General features: G+C 43.9%; 1 protein-coding gene across 1 annotated transcript; it reads left to right on the top strand.

Moving 5' to 3' along the window:
• Positions 1–4069: 4069 nt before the first annotated feature.
• On the top strand, positions 4070–9219 carry MCL1 (MCL1 apoptosis regulator, BCL2 family member). Its single transcript, XM_032302193.1, has 3 exons — positions 4070–4864; positions 5215–5462; positions 6208–9219. The coding sequence occupies exons 1-3, from the start codon at positions 4177–4179 to the stop codon at positions 6322–6324; spliced, it is 1053 nt and encodes a 350-aa protein (XP_032158084.1). The 5' UTR covers positions 4070–4176; the 3' UTR covers positions 6325–9219.
• Positions 9220–16524: the final 7305 nt, after the last annotated feature.

The following is a 16524-nucleotide window of genomic DNA, read 5'->3' as shown; positions in this document are numbered from 1 at the left end:
TAGGTGTGTATACAAATCCGGAGGTTACTCCGACTCTGAACAATACTAGGGATCAGAAGTCCTAATCGAACTCAAATTCCCTGAGGACAGGACCTTCCAGATATCCTGGAGATAGGCTGACTCCTTGCTTCTAAGCCATACAGACTGGTGAGATTAGTGGTTCTCTAACGCAGTCCACAGGAGTCTGGAAGGGGGTCTACCTGTTAATCTTATGTAATATGGATGCCTATATTATGATAATGTCAACACTGTTCTGTCATCCTCTTAGACATCAACCACTATAGACTCTGCCTCCACAGTCTCTCCATGTCATCCTTTTCATTTCCACTGCCATCACCTAAGCACAGTTCACCTCTAATTCTTGCCTATCACATTGTAGTACCTCCTAATTTATTTGCTTCCAATCCTTTTTCCCTCAATTCATTCTAAAACCCACAATTAGAATACTGAATCTAAATTACAGCATACATCACAGTACTCTAGTGCTCCGTGGATCCCAACTGCCTGAAAAAGTTCAAAGCTCTTTGACTCTCAAAGTCCTCAGTGGTTATCATCCATCCTACTTTTCTAGCCTTTACATAGCCTGTATTAGTAAACATTCAGATTCATCCATTCAACAACAGAGTGTCTAGGCATAGCTAGGGTTACAGAGGGAAACACAGTAAATGTCCCCATTAAATGGACAGCCAGTGGAAGAGACAAAACTGAAGAGTAGCCAGGGTGGGAAAAGGAAAACCAGTGCAGTGAGGTGCCCTAAAAGCACATAAAGTGTTTCAAGGGGCGCCTGGGTGGCTCAGGGGTTAAAACCTCTGCCTTCAGCTCAGGTCATGATCTCAGGGTCCTGGGATTGAGCCCCACGTCAGGCTTTCTGCTCAGCAGGGAGCCTGCTTCCTCCTCTCTCTCTGCCTATTCGTGATCTTTCTCTGTCAAATAAATAAATAAAATCTTTAAAAAAAAAAAAAAGAAAAGAAAAGAAAGTGTTTCAAGAAGGGAGGGATCATTAAAAAAAAAAAAAAAAAGGAGTGATCGACCACATCAAATACCATGAAAGATCAAGTAAAATGAGAACTACAAATTGACCCCTGGAATTTGCCAGTGTGGAAGTCACTGATGACAGGACAAAAATGGTTTCAGTGGAATGGTGACAATGTTGGCTTGAATGGGGTGGGTTCAAGAGACAAAGCTGGTAAGGAGATTGAAGATGACTGGCATAAAGGAGAGAATCAAAGAATCTTGGTTCTAGGAAAGGCTTTTTGAGGATGTGAGAGAGGACATCAGGTTTGTATGTTGACAGCAATGATTCAACAGAGAGAAACTGACACAAGAATGTAAATGGAGAGGGGCGCCTGGGTGGCTCAGCCCATCAGGCATCTGGCTCTTGGTTTTGGCTAGGTCATGATCTCAAGATGGTGAGCTCCAGCTCAGCGTGGACTCTGCTTCAGATTCTCTCTCCCTCCCCGCTCACAAATGTGCATACTCTTTCTCTCTAAAAATAAAATCTTTAACACAAAACAAAACAAATCATAAAGGGAAAACTGCAAGTACTTGAGACAAAGAAGTGGGATCCAATGCACAAGTGAGGAGGCTGGGCAGGAAGGGTTCGTTTATTTTACAAAAAAAAAAAAACAGGAAGAATGGTGGCAGGAATAAATTAGTAGATTTGGTGGTGAGAAATGAAGTTTTTCTCTTTTGTTTGCTTCCATTTTCTCAGTGAAGTAAGTTAAACAGCTGAGAATGAGGAGGGCAGGAAGAAACATTGGAGGTTTGGGGACAGAAGAGAAGGTGTGCCATAGTCATCTTGGACCATAAGGGAGTGAACTGAAGAAATGCAACAGGAATGCTGAGCACTTGAGATTTCTGGCTGTAAACTTAAAATGAAACCAGCAATGCATTTCCTTTTTCAGCCTTTAGAAAGATAAAGCATTTGCACTTGCTGTTTCCTCACTCTCTCTCCCCTTGTCTATCCGATAAAATTGCATTCTAGAAAGCCCACTAAAAAAAGCTATCTTCCATAAGGTCATCTGGCTCCCCTAGCCCAAAGTGATTTTTCCAACCTCTCAACTCCAAAAATAAATTGTTGATGCCTCCTAGAGAGCATATATTTCATCTCACATGGTTAGTACTGTGCAAGATTAAAACTTTAGTAAACTAGGGGCGCCTGGGTGGCTCAGTGAGTCAAAGCCTCTGCCTTTGGCTCAGGTCATGATCCCAGGATCCTGGGATCGAGCCCTGCATCTGGCTCTCTGCTGGGCGGGGAGCCTGCTTCCTCCTCTCTCTGTCTCTGCCTGCCTCTCTGCCTACTTGTCTGTCAAATAAGTAAATAAAATCTTTTTTAAAAAGTTTCTTAAACTAGAGAAATGATTCTTTTTAAATTTTTATTTAAATTTTAGTTACCATACAGTCCAATATTGGTTTCAGAATTCAGTGATTCATCACTTACACACAACACCCAGTGCTCCTCACAAGTGCCCTCTGTAATGCCCATCACGCACCTACCTCCCTCCATCAACCCTCAGTTTATTCTCTGTCATTAAGTCTCTTATGGTTTGTTTCCCTGTCCCCTTTTCCCCCCTTCCTATACTTCCATCTGTTTTGTTCCTTAAATTCCACATGTAAGTAAAATCCTATGGTATTTGTCTTTCTCTGATTGACTTACTTCAACTTAGCATAATACACTCTAGCTCCATCCACATTGTTGCAAATGGCAAGGTTTCATTTTTTGATGGCTGAGTAATATTCCCGTGTGTGTGTGTGTGTGTGTGTGTGTGTGTGTGTGTGTCTACCACATCTTTATCCATTCATCAGTTGATGGACATTTGGGCTCTTTCCATAGTTTGGCTGTTGTTGATAATGCTGCTATAAACATCAGGGTGCATACACCCCTCTGAATCTGTATTTTTATACCCTTTGGGTAAATGCCTAATAGTGCAATTGCTGGATCACAGCGTAGTTCTATTTTTAGTTTTTTGATGAACCTTCATACTGTTCTCCACAGTGGCTGCACCAGTTTGGAGAAACCATTTCTTATTCATTACAACCACGGGATATTTCTCTCCATCCTCTCTGCCACATATTATAAATCCCCATGGTTCTAGTTCTTGCCCAAATACATAATTATGGGATATGGGTTCCCTATCTCCTTATTAAACTGTGATATTTTGCTCACCTTTCCAGCTTATGTGCCTCAATCACCTGGCTCTTGAATTTTAGGTATTATTATTATTTCTACAGACGTTTTTAACAAAAAAAGGGGTTGCTTCCTTTAATGTCAACTCACACATATGGCACACAAGCAGGATCCCTATCCTCAAGAGGTTTCTACCCCTAGAATCAAAAGTGCCTCCTACTCAGTAAAAAAATAAAAGGTGTCCGGAGTCTCGGAATAGGTGCCAACAGAGTAAGGCTTACACATAAATAACCAGAGACCGTGGAGCATAGATGGGGGATGAGAGGAAACAAGTAGGGAGGCAGGAATAAAACGTACCAGGGGCAGAACAATTTCATTTAGTCAACTTACATATAAATGATCCATAGGGCAGTTCTTGGAGCGTCCCCATCTCCAAACAATGTTGCACTGAGAGCAAAGGTTGTGCAAAATAACTTCAGGTCCCCAACAGTGCCCCTAAGGACCCGTATAGCTAGACTGTTGCTCCCCAGCCGTGCCAGAACTGTCCCATCCCCTCTCCTCAATCTCCGAGTGATTCAATGGGTTAAGACTTTAGCACCGAAAAAAAAAAAAAAAGCCTCTGCGGCAGAGCGACAGCGGGGGCTCGAAACCAGGTGTTTGGGAAGTAAAGCGAGGAAACCATTAGCAGGCCCACACCCGCACCTGCGAAAAACTGGAACCCAAGAGCCTAAGCGTCCGCGCCGCCCTTACGTAACCCGCCGCGCTCCGCTCGGGCGCCGGAAGACCCCGCCCAGCCCTTAAGCCCCGCCCCTACCTCTACCGGCCGGTGAGGTGCCGTGCGCAACCTCCGGAAGCTGCCGCCCCTTTCCCCTTTTATGGGACTACACTTTTTTTTTTTTTTAACTTGCTGACGCCACCATAGGACTGGCCCTAAAACTAAGACACAGAAGCTCCTCTCACAGTCCTACTTCCGCTTCCTTCCACCGAGGAGTTAGGCTCATCCCCCATTTTTCTCACCTGGGAGGCGGCGTCGGCGTCGGCAGCTTGAGATGTTTGGCCTCAAAAGAAACGCAGTAATCGGACTCAACCTCTACTGTGGGGGGGCCGGGCTAGGGGCCGGCAGCGGGGGCGCCTCCTCTTCGGGAGGGCGGCTTTTGGCTTCGGGGAAGGAGGCCACGGCCCGGCGGGAGGTAGGGGGAGGGGAAGCCGGTGCGGTGATTGGCGGAAGCGCCGGCGCGAGTACCCCGGCCACTCTCGCGCCGGACGCCCGGAGGGTCGCGCGGCCCTCGCCCATTGGCGCCGAGGGCCCCAACGTCACCGCGACCCCCCCGAGGCTGCTGTTCTTCGAGCCTACCCGCCGCGTGTCGCCGCCTGAAGAGATGGAAGGCCCAGCTGCCGACGCCATCATGTCGCCCGAAGAGGAGCTGGATGGGTACGAGCCGGAACCTTTGGGGAAGAGGCCTGCTGTCCTGCCTTTGCTGGAGTTGGTGGGGGAGGCCAGCAGTGGCCCCTGCACGGACGGCTCACTGCCCTCGACGCCACCCCCAGCAGAGGAGGAGGAAGACGAGTTGTACCGGCAGTCCCTGGAGATTATTTCTCGGTACCTGCGGGAGCAGGCAACGGGCGCCAAGGACGCGAAACCACTGGGCGGGCCTGGGGCTGCCAGCCGGAAGGCGTTAGAGACCCTCCGACGGGTCGGGGACGGGGTACAGCGCAACCACGAGACGGCCTTCCAAGGTAAGGGGGTTAGTCGCCGAGGCTGCATTGCCTTTTTTCACCTGTCCCTGGACTCACCCACCAAAAGTGGGTGGAAACCGAAAACAAGTCTGTGTTGAAATGACTCGTAATCTATTTCTGAACCCAGAATTTTCTGGCCGTGAGTCATTGTATCCGCCCATCTTAATTCTTTTGGAAATGGCAGCTCTGTTCAAAGCCCGGAAAGGGTGGGATGTCAGTTTTCAACTGGGGTCGGACTGAGTTCTATAGACCCCAAATAGCGATTTCCCCCGCCGTGGGTGGGCGGACAAATCATGCCCTGGTTTAGACAAAGGAGGCCGTGAGAACCTGCATGCTTTTCTTCCTCTCAGGCATGCTTCGGAAACTGGACATCAAAAACGAAGACGATGTCAAATCTTTGTCTCGAGTGATGGTCCATGTTTTCAGTGACGGAGTAACAAACTGGGGCAGGATTGTGACTCTTATTTCTTTTGGTGCCTTTGTGGCCAAACACTTGAAGAGTATAAACCAAGAAAGCTGCATCGAACCATTAGCAGAAAGCATCACAGATGTTCTCGTAAGGACAAAACGAGACTGGCTAGTCAAACAAAGAGGCTGGGTAAGTTTGTTTTAAGGTTGAAGAGGGGTTTTGGAGTGGAAATGGAATGAAGGATTTTATAGAGAAAGTCTGGGGCTCTCTCTCTAAAGCTTTTTAGGATGCACAACTCAGGTTTCAGCCTCCCAACTTAGGATCTCTGTTTGCCTAACCTTGATTTAAGTAGTGAGTTCACAGAGATAGTGTGTATGACCGACTTGAATTGTTTCATCAAAAATCCGGTTTTCTGGGGCGCCTGGGTGGCTCGGTGGGTTGAGCCGCTGCCTTCGGCTCGGGTCATGATCTCAGGGTCCTGGGATCGAGTCCCTCGTCGGGCTCTCTGCTCAGCAGGGAGCCTGCTTCCTCCTCTCTCTCTGCCTGCCTCTGCCTACTTGTGATTTCTGTCAAATAAATAAATAAAATCTTTAAAAAAAATAAAAAATAAATCCGGTTTTCTGTAGGCTATTTTACTGGGTGTTGAGTCTTTTGCTTTTGGTATTGTAATTTGACTGGATACTTTTCGGTGGATTCAAATTGTGAAAAAAACTAGTCACTTGAGGATAATAGTAAACTAAATTTCTGAGAGCTGCGCTGCAAATCCCCCCCCCCCCAAATGAATGTGTCTTTTGTAGGCTGGGTAAATAATTGGTTCATTATGTTTTGAGGGGGGCAGAACTTTAGATTTTTTAAATTCTTTTCTTTATGAATAGTGTTTTTAAGCCAACGGAAACCCATACTTGAAAATGTGCTTTTCTTTTTTGTTTTCTAGGATGGGTTTGTGGAGTTCTTCCATGTAGAGGACCTAGAAGGTGGCATCAGAAATGTGCTGCTGGCTTTTGCAGGTGTTGCTGGAGTAGGAGCTGGTTTGGCATATCTAATAAGATAGCCTTTTAAGTGCAATAACTGACTTTTAACCAACCCCAGGCAACAAAACCATGTGTGACTGCTGTGAAATCAAATGTATTTATGAAGTTGGACTTAGAGCTGTCCAGGCTGTAACCTCCGAGAGTTCTCCAGCAACGTAGAACAGCAAGTGGCAAGAGGATTATGGCTAACGGGAATAAATACATGGGAAAAGTAGTCCCCCTTGAAGAGTCACTGTCTAAAAGAAGCAAAGTTCAGTTTCAGCAACAGGCAAACTTTGGGAGGCCATGGAGGAGAACTTTTAGATTTAGTGAAGATGGTAGGGTTGAAGAGACTTAATTTCCTTGTCTAGAGCAGGAGAGTGGCCAGTAGCCAGGCTAGTCATAGAGTCCAATAAATATGTCCACTGAATTCATTAACTTCTTAAAGTGTTAAAAGAGAAGCACTAACAATGGCATTGATCTGTATAAAATGGATTTTAGCTACAGGTAATAGAACTATGACTAGAAGCCTCAGTACTGTACAACAGTGTGTGAAGGGAAGCTTTTTCTCTGCAATTAGCCTTCCCAGGTATACTTATTGAGTGGAAAGTCCCAAGTGTTCAGGACTTTTATACCTGTTCTACTTTGGCTTGGTTGAATGGTTTAGTTTATTAGCCTAGTAATGGCCAAGAATACTTGACTTAAGGCTCAATAATCAGAGTTGCAAATATGAGAATATCCTCAATTTTTAAGGCAAAAACAACTTGTTTTTTACAGACAATACATTTGTATTGTCTGTAAAAATTGTATATATTTTTACAGAAAGTCTATTTCTTTGAAATGTAAAGGGATGAAGAGTCTCGAAATACATTAGTTTTTTCATACCCGTTTGAAATTTACAACTTCTGTAGTTAGGACTCTATTTCTTACAGCTTTACTATTCTAAATTTTGTCCTGGTCAGTTCTAGATTGTATACAGAACCAATTGGTGCAGTTATACACAACTTGGTTATAATGGAACAATACTGATTCATAACTATGCAGACTTTAATTTTGCTATCTGGTTGGTAAGTATTCCTCAGTTTTTGTTTTTGTTTTTTTAAACTTGGGATTGAGAAATTGAGGAGTGGAAATTCTTCCTTTTCACCTCCTTACATGCGGGTTTTCAATAATTGAGTCAAAGTGGAGTTTAAGTTTGGGGCAGGGGCACATGTGGGCTGATAACTTACAAAATAATGGGCTCTGGTTGGTGAGTAGCTACTCACTTGAGTTCCTTATATTTGACCTAATTTAACTGGTGAAATTTAAATTGAGTTTATGAGCTCATCTTCAAAACTTTTGCTAAAAGATTTTCAGCTGTTCCAAGTGGGACTTACTAACAGTATGTATATAAAAAGATCACATCAGTGGATGAGAGATATTTGATCCCTTGTTTGCTTAATAAATTGTAAAATGATGACTTGGAAAAGCAGGCTTACACTCTAACCATGGTGCTATTATTAGGCTTGCTTGTTTAAACACAGGTCTAAGCCTAGTATATGAATAAAACAAATACTTATGTTTCATTTCTATTAATGATTCCCAAACTTTGTTTCAGATTTTTGTATTGGCATCTCTTTGGATTTCAGACTTGACATGTTATTGAACCTGACTTTTTATTTTCTGTCTTTGCTGCTTAATTCTCCCTCTATAGATAGTTATTTCAGTTCTTAATACCCTTACCCTGCCATCCCTGAACTCTTACTAGCCCTTTTAATTTTTGGCACTATGAACCCTACGTAAGCCCCTAAACCCCCACCCCAGGAGACCAGAGACCTTCATCCTTAATGAATTTTATTCTTGGGATGTGGTGGTACAGTGGGTGCCATGACCATAACAGTCACGTGGTAGGAGGAGTCCCTTTTCCTTGGATTGGTACCTTTTCAGTTGCTTTGTCCTGTCTGGGGCGGGGAGGGGGGAGTTTTAAAAGTCCCTTTAGGAATTTTCAAAGGAAGGGACAGCAAATTATGTGACTTTCTGTAGGTTCCTTTGCGTTCAAAAATGCTCATTTAAAATCATAGAGACGGGCTCTGTTAAACCTCAAAGACTTACATAAAAGCTACTGGTAAACTGAAGAAAGCTTCTGTAGTAGACCTAGGGTCATTTGAAAGCTTCATCCATAGAACATGACCTTTAGTCTATGGACTCCAGATGAAAATAGGTATGAATAAAATGACTAAGAATGTAATAGGGAAGGATTGCCCTGCCTGCCCATCATCGAGCCATAAGGTCATCTAGCTAGAGCTATTTTTACCTATGTATTTATCATTCTTGATCATGAACCATTTATTTATGTCAGGTTTATCTCTAAGGACCTAAAAGCACTTTATGTAGTTTCTAATTAATCTTAAAATCTGGTGAAGGTGACTAAAAGGCCTGTCTCCCCATATGCAGTTGTGGAAATAAGCACATAGATGTAAATTGGAGGAGTTTAGGGAACCCACCTCCCTATTTACTAGGTGTTAACTGCTGAAATGTAGAGGAGGATGTTAGTTGAAACTTTGGGTTGGGCTCTCAGGGCTTAGGGAGCCCAAGTGCTTTAGGGAAGGGTGGGTGGTTTTCTAGGGAGAGGAGGAGGCACGTGTTCTAAGTGCTGACGAGCTGCATAATTCAAGCAAATCCTCCAGAATGGAAAGGGAGGGGCTGCTTGGAAAGCTGGCTCTCAGCAACTTGTCTTATGCTTCTCTCAGGGAAAAACATGCAATCCTCTAGTACCCATGTACACTCTGTTGGGGGTGAACACCTTGGTTCTGGTTAAAACAGCTAATGCTGTTGACAGCTGTGCCAGGAAGGGTTAGGACCAACTACAAATTAATGTGGGCTGTAAAATGTAGTGTGTTTCCCTAACTTCCTGTTTTTCCTGAGAAGAAAATAATAAATCTTTTATTCAAATGCAAGGTGTGGTACGGGTGTTTTCTAATCCATGACTGTCTTCCTTCCCCCACTTAGACAAGCCTTTTAAGGAAGTCCGGCTGAGTGAATAAATAACAGGTGAATTAACAAGCAAAAGCCTCATAAAGCTGATTTGCTTCAGAGCAAAGGATGCTTCCCTTCCAAATAACCCCTTCCTTCATTCAAATTAGAGGTATTGGGTTTTGAAATGTATTAACTGCTGTAATTCATACATTTTAACAGTCAAAATCCCTGTCCTGGTTTTTTAGTCACCATGAGCAGATTCATTACTGTGGTTCCTCTGTTCCCCATCTCCGCCTTCTTAGATGAAGGAGCTAGAAGAATTAGTACCCACAGTTAAGGGTTTTGATAAGGTTCTTGGTACTTTTCCCTCTTCGTCTCCCCAAAACAAAGGTGAGAATAAGTACATTAATTACAGAAACCCTATCCTGTCTTTTTTATTTTCAGCTACCATGAAATGGAGCTGAATCACCATGGAAATGTGCAAATGTGAAGTTTGCATATTGGTTTCAAGCCCTGAGCACCATTAGTTTGTACTAATAGTACAAACAGGATTCTGTGCTTTTGTGCATTTAGAAGTTCATTTCTGCTTGGAAGCCCCTCCTAGGAGATGGCAACTTTTTATCATTACAGAGCTGTTACACACTAGTGCACTCCTAAGCAGAGGGTTGGAGGGAGGGTAACATTGGACCCAAGGGTGTAAATCTGGGCCCTTGTTGAGTTCTGTGCAGTGCAGTCGCTCCATTGGTAGGTTGTGCTGTGAAGCCAGTTCTGTAGTTGAACATTGGCTCAAATGGTAACTAGGTAACATGAGTCACTGAGGGAGTCAAAGTAATCAACACTTCCCTTCGTTTAACACAACCAGACTTTGTCTTTCAGTTCCTGTTTTGTGACTTTAGAGCTCTTGCTTCATACTGTTTCCTTTCAGAAAATGTTAAAGCAGTTGTGACAGCTGGTATATCTTACAAAAATTAAAGGGAAATAACTTGCACAACTGGTGTGTTGCATGGCTCCAGCCAGATGCTCAGAGCATGGGCTGTTAATTCCTGGAGTTCAGAATGATCTGCTGTCTTAATTTATCCCTAGTTCTTTCTGGCCCCACTTGTTCAATGACAGAACTTGTCTTCTTGAATCCTCCCGCACTGTTCAAAGGCTTCTCATTTTCAAGATTTGAAAATTTAACTGGACCAGCTTTGTAGTTTCAGAGTTGTTATCTTAGTTATGTGAAGCATGTGGGAAGATGGGGGTTGGGAATGCAGATGGAACAGGCATCTGAAGATTCAGTGGGGGTTTGGGGGGGGTATTTTTGTTTTGTTTTTTTTAGACTTTGGAATTTTGGGGGGCACCTACCTGGTTCAGTTGATAGAGCATGCAACTCGATCTCAGGGTTGTGGGTTCAGGTCCCAGGCTGAGCATGGAGCCTAGTTTAATGAAAAAAAAGTAAGGTACCTGACTGGTTCAGTCAGAGGAGTGTGTGATTCTTTTTTTTTTAAGATTTTATTTATTTATTTGACAGATCATCACAAGTAGACAGAGAGGCAGGCAGAGAGAGAGAGAGGAGGAGGAGGAAGCAGGCTCCCTGCTGAGCAGAGAACCCGATGTGGAGCTTGATCCCAGGACCCTGGGATCATGGCCCAAGCCAGAAGCAGAGGCTTTAACCCACTGAGCCACCCAGGTGCCCCGGAGTGTGTGATTCTTGATCTCCAGGTCATGAGTTTGAACCCTATGTTGGGTGTAGAGATTACTTAAATACATTGTTCGGTGGCTCAGTGGGTTAAAGCCTCTGCCTTCGGCTCAGGTCATGATCCCAGGGTCCTGGGATCGAGCCCCGCATCGGGCTGTCCGCTCCGCGGAGAGCCTGCTTCCTCCTCTCTCTCTCTCTGCCTATTTCTGATCTCTGTCTGTCAAATAAATAAATAAAATCTTTAAAAAATATATATATATTTTAAGTAAGCTCAGTACTCCATATGAGGCTCAAATCTTAAACCCCAAGATAAAGAGTCACCTGCTTTACCAACTGAGTCAGCCAATTGCCCTGAGAATTCAGTGTTCCTTACTCATGATTCTTGGGAGGTAAAAAAAAGAATACATGTGGCAGGTTTTGTTCCCACACTATACTTGGTTTCCCTTTGCAGTTCCTTTCTTTACCTGCATAGAATAATTGTTCCTGACTGGTGGGAAACCTGTTAGGACCACGGATACTACTCCAGATTTTACCCCTTCCAAGTTTCCATTTTCATGGCGTATTTCTGCATTACTCACTTTGCCTGCTCTCATTTCCTGTTCAAGGATTACTGTAGTTTAAGAATGTTTCAACTCTGCAATGAGCTGGGACACTTAATGAGCTCTAGGCAGCCAGATGTTCGTTGGAGTCTCTTCATTTATTCATTACATGGCAGTGGACTGCTTGCTGTTTACCAAGCACTGTTGGACACTGAAATTTTAAAGGGACTAATACTTCCTCAAGAAAGAGAAGTAGAGAACTGGGGTGCCTGGCTGGCTCATCAGTGGAGCATGCAACTCTTAATCTCAGGGTTGTGAGTTAAAGCCCCACATTGGGCATGGAGACTACTTTAAAAAAAATAGGGAACAGTGGAAAGAAACAGACAGCTAATGGTAGAACGATCTTTGATTGGATCCTAGATGAAAACTATCAGGGACATGTGTACAGTTGAGGAAATTTTAATATGGACAATATGTTAAACGGTACTGTATCAGTGTTAAATTGAGTGTGTTTTAATTATAGTATGATTGATTATGTAAGAGAAAGTTCTTGTTCTCGGGATACGTGCCTGAAGAGTTGATTGTATTACAAAACCATAGAATGAGAAAGCCAGTTGTGGCAAGAGTCAAAGCTTAGGGGCACCTGGGTGGCTCAGTGAGTGAAGCCTCTGCCTTGGGCTCAGGTCATGATCCCAGGGTCTTCGGAATGAGGCCCGCAATAGGCTCTCTGCTGGGCAGGGAGCCTGCTTCCTCCTCTCTCTGCGCCTCCCTCTGCCTACTTGTGATATCTCTCTGTCAAATAAATAAATAAAATCTTTAAAAAAAAAAAAAGATGTCAAGGCTTCCAGTCTTGTAGGAGTGACAACCATGGACAAAAATAGAATACATTGCATAAAGTGCCATGATAAAGATATTCTAAGATAAGGAGTGGGACAAAGGGTGACCACTTCTGGAAGCAGATATGGTCAAGGCCTCAAAAAAACATTTTTAGGGCCCACACTGGGCTCTGCTCAGCACAGAATTGGCTTGAGTTATTTCTCCCCCTCCCTTTGCTCCTCCCCCATATGCTTACTTTCTCTGTCTCTAAAATAAATAAATCTTAAGAAAAAAAATTTAGGTTGAACCTTAAAATGAAAAGGGAACAAAATGCACAAAAGTATGGTGTTAGGAAAGAACCTCCAGGAGCGAAGGGGGAGGGTGGGGAGATGCAGATAATTTTTTTTCTTCTCATTTCTTCCCTCCCTGCCTTCCTTCCCCTTTACCATACATAGCCACTGAATGTAGTATCTGTTCAATTTCTTCCTTTTGGGGTCTTCTATAAAAGTAGTGAAAAACACTGGTGGAGGAAAAAAAAATGTGTCTTTGGTCTTGGAAGTCTGACTTGGGTCTAAATGACACAGCTGGGTGGGTTGTGTTTATTTGGGAAGTAAAAAAGACAGAAAGACAGACGCCATTGATTGTTTCCTCTGTCATGTTCAAGTGGCAGCCCTGAGTACACAGAGTCTCTGGGCTCACAGCTATCGCTGGATCTTGGTTGAAGGGCTGGCTTTGGCAAACCTGCTTTAGATCCAGTTGCTTTGAGTAAGGTTGTCTTAAGAGCCTCATCTAGAGTAGGTAGTTCACTCACCAGGGAAAGCAACCAACTTGAATATAGACCCAAGAGTGCTGTGCTCTCTGCAGAAGACTTTGAGAATAAAGGACAGCCCTCAAAAGTTATTAAACTGGACCCCAAGATACTGAATGGTGGCTCCACGCTCTCTAATCCTATTCCCGTGGGAGACTCGATTACAGCTATTCCCATCCTAGTTAAAAAACCAGTTTGCTCTGACTGCCCAGACTTCCCCACAGGCTGCATTCTTGCCCATGAGCTCATTGTTTTGGCTTCTCTGTCTGTATAAATCCACTGCCAGTGCCAGAGGTCTCAGCCAGGGCCCCCTAACTAGCTGGGGCTGCATTCCATTCAGAATTTCGCCACCCCCACTTGGTTTTCTTCCCGCCCTCCTGTGGTCACATGTGTGTGTTTATTCAAGTTAGCCTGGGACAAGGTGTGCTGGGAAAGCCGGGCAAGGAAGCAGACAAGGAAAAGAATGTTTAACTGTTGTGTTTCATCCTGGATTTGATGACTTTTCCACTTTGATTACGAAACACCTCAGTTCTGTGCCCCTAAAAAAAAAAAAAAAAGTTAGTTTCTTTGCTAGTAAGAGGAGCTGGTTTCAAAAATTTTGCTACCCAGTTCAGTCTCCCCTACTTGGCTGATCTGACAGTGGTGTTCAGAGTTCATGAGGAGGTAGGGGTTTTATCTGGGAACCTTAGCTTCGTGTGCATTTTACTCCTGAATCTCTATGCATCCCCATCCTCAGCTCCCACCTCCACTTCTGAGGTTGCCTGGAGCAATTCCTACCCCTCTCCTACCCTTGGTGGGAACCGTGGGGAGGAGGACAGCTGGGGTGCTGTAAAGAGCAGCTGTTAGGTTTCACTGCTTTGTTATTGACATTTCCTGAGAAGATAGCTTGTTTATTTCCTTAGCCCCTGAAAGCCCAGATCTAAGGCAAGGTGGGCCCACCCAGGCTGAAGGGTTTTGGGAAGGGCAATTCTCTCTTGTGGTCAAGTTTTGAATTAATACTGTATGCTTATGGCAGAATACGCCTTTCTTCTAACCCCCTCTCTCTTCATTTCGAAAAACAAAACTGCAGACTGAGGTTGTGGGAGGTGACATGTCATTTCTCAGAAATCCCTCATCAGGCAAAGCAGAGAAACAGAAAGAGGGAAATAACTTTCGTGTCGAAATGAAATGTTTTGTGTGTGTGTGTGTGTGTGTGTTTTGAAATGAGGTGGCTTATTTTCAGCTTTAAGGAACAGCTCTGGAGGAGCTTGGTTATAATGGGGAGAAAGGTTTCTTGCCCTGGCTTCCCTGACCCCTTCCCCGTCTTTATAGAGTTTGGTAGTTGGGGTCAAGTCTGAAACAGAAAAGATCTCTGTATCTTCCTTCCCCATGATGAGCCATGTAGGATGTATCAGTGCTACTGAATCAAAGAAAAACTCCAAATACAGAATAAGGATTTGGTAAGCAATCCCAGATATAGGTTATTTTATTTTATTAAGGATTTTATTTTTAAGTAATCCCTGTACCCAATGTAGGGCTCAAACGTATAACCCCAAGATCAGGAGTCACAGGCTCTACTGACTGAGCCAGCCAGGCACCCCAGACATAGGTTATTTTAAAAAGAAATGCAGCTGCATTCCTTTTAAGGACAGAACTTGGAGCGATAAAGTTTGTCTAAGGGAAAAAGCTGTGACTCTAGTAATACCCAAGTGTAGGTTTCATGACAGTGTACCTTAAACAAAGACCATGTATATGTAATTATTTCCTTGGGGCTAAAATGCTGAATACATTTGAAAGTATTTTTAATTCCCTGAAACTTTGGGTTGAAAAAGAAAATTTAGATAGGATTTTCCTGAAATGCTGGCAAGTCATGAAAGGCATTTGAAAACAACAAAAACACTTACAGCCATCCAAGTTCTGGATCACTGCAGCCCAAATTACTGAATATTTTGATAAAGGGTACCTTATGGGAGTGAAATTGAGTAATAGAACAAAGGAATTGGGTAGAATTTGAAGACTGAAACGACTACCTTAGGTCTCAGGCATTTGTTTTCTCCCCTATAAACTGGATTTAACTGTCCTCCCTATTTTATTATTGTGATGATTTAAAGAGAATATATACAATTGCTTTACCCTAAAGCACTTATCCAAAACATAGGGAATTTTAGGAAATGTCCCTTAAGGGTTTATTCTATTGGCCATTTCCAAGTCACTGAAGAAGCCACTAGGAAGCAGCCATCATTAGACAGGACCTTGAAAGGGTTCTACAGCTATATTGTGAAGGCCAGAGGTGACACAAACAGGATTCTCCATGGCCAGGTGGAGCAGAAGTTCAGCCAGATGGAAAAAGTCCCAGGGGTCTGTAAACTACCCGCCTGCCAACTCTGCCCTAGTGTCTATGTGGCCAGGAAGCTAAGTGTGATTTTTGTATGTTTCAGTGGTTGGGAAAACACTTTGTGACATGTTAACATGACATGAAATTAAAATTTCAGTGTCATAAATTTGATCTGAACACAGCCATGGCCTATTTGTTTATAGGTTGTCTCTGACTGCTTTTGTGCTACAAGAGCAGAGTCAACTGGTCACAACAGAGAGATACTATGGCCTATTCTGTGGTCCTTCAGAGAAAAAGTTTGCTCACTCCCCTACCAGAGCCAAAAAGGAGTCACATTGTGTGATGAAAGACGCAGGTCAACCAGGAGTCAGTAGCAGGGTGGGGAGGGAGAGATGAAAACAAGGAGGGGTACTCTGGTTCCAAGAGCAGATCAGTTCTGTCCCTCTGGTCAGTGGCAGGGCGTTCTGCACCATACCTTTTAGCCCACAGATCCCAGGGACACAGTCTGCTCCATTTTAGGAATAATCCTACCATCTTTCTTGGTTTTCGTTTCCTCCTCAAAGTTCTATAGCATTGTGTCTTTTTTTTTTTTTTTTTTCTCTTTAAAGTAAGCTCTACACCCGGTGTGGGGCTCGAACCCACAACCCCAAACATACACTGACTGAGCCAGCCAGGTGCCCTGTGAAGCTGTGTCTCAAAGAGATTCAGGCAAGGCACAGAAGAGTACAGCATTGCACATCTAACCCCAGGCAGGGATCTTCCTAAATTGCACCCATCCCGCCTCTAACTACTGAGGTTCTTCCCCAGGCCACTCCAACAGTTCTCTGGTGCTGCCTGAGAAAATCCCCTGGTTTGTCAGCTTCTTACTACACCTCCCCTTCCCCTGAGGCCTGCTTGCTTCACTGGGATCTGACTGCCATGCCTCATGCGCACCTTGTTCTGGACTAGTGTTACACATTCATCCCTCAAATTCTCTTTACTTTCAGACCTCAGCCCCAGAACACCCTTTAGATTTTCCCCAGTCTCCCGGGTCAAGGGCCCAAAGTCAGATTCAGAACTTGTGCTGTCTAGTTTGAGGTTAACCCAAACTGTTTATTGCTCTTGATAGACTCCGACTTAGGTACTTTC

The sequence above is a fragment of the Mustela erminea genome, chromosome 10, assembly GCF_009829155.1.
Source record: "Mustela erminea isolate mMusErm1 chromosome 10, mMusErm1.Pri, whole genome shotgun sequence".
NCBI classification, from domain to species: Eukaryota; Metazoa; Chordata; class Mammalia; order Carnivora; family Mustelidae; genus Mustela; species Mustela erminea.
Note: the sequence above shows the minus strand (reverse complement) of the source record. Positions and strands in the feature narration are given on the sequence as shown.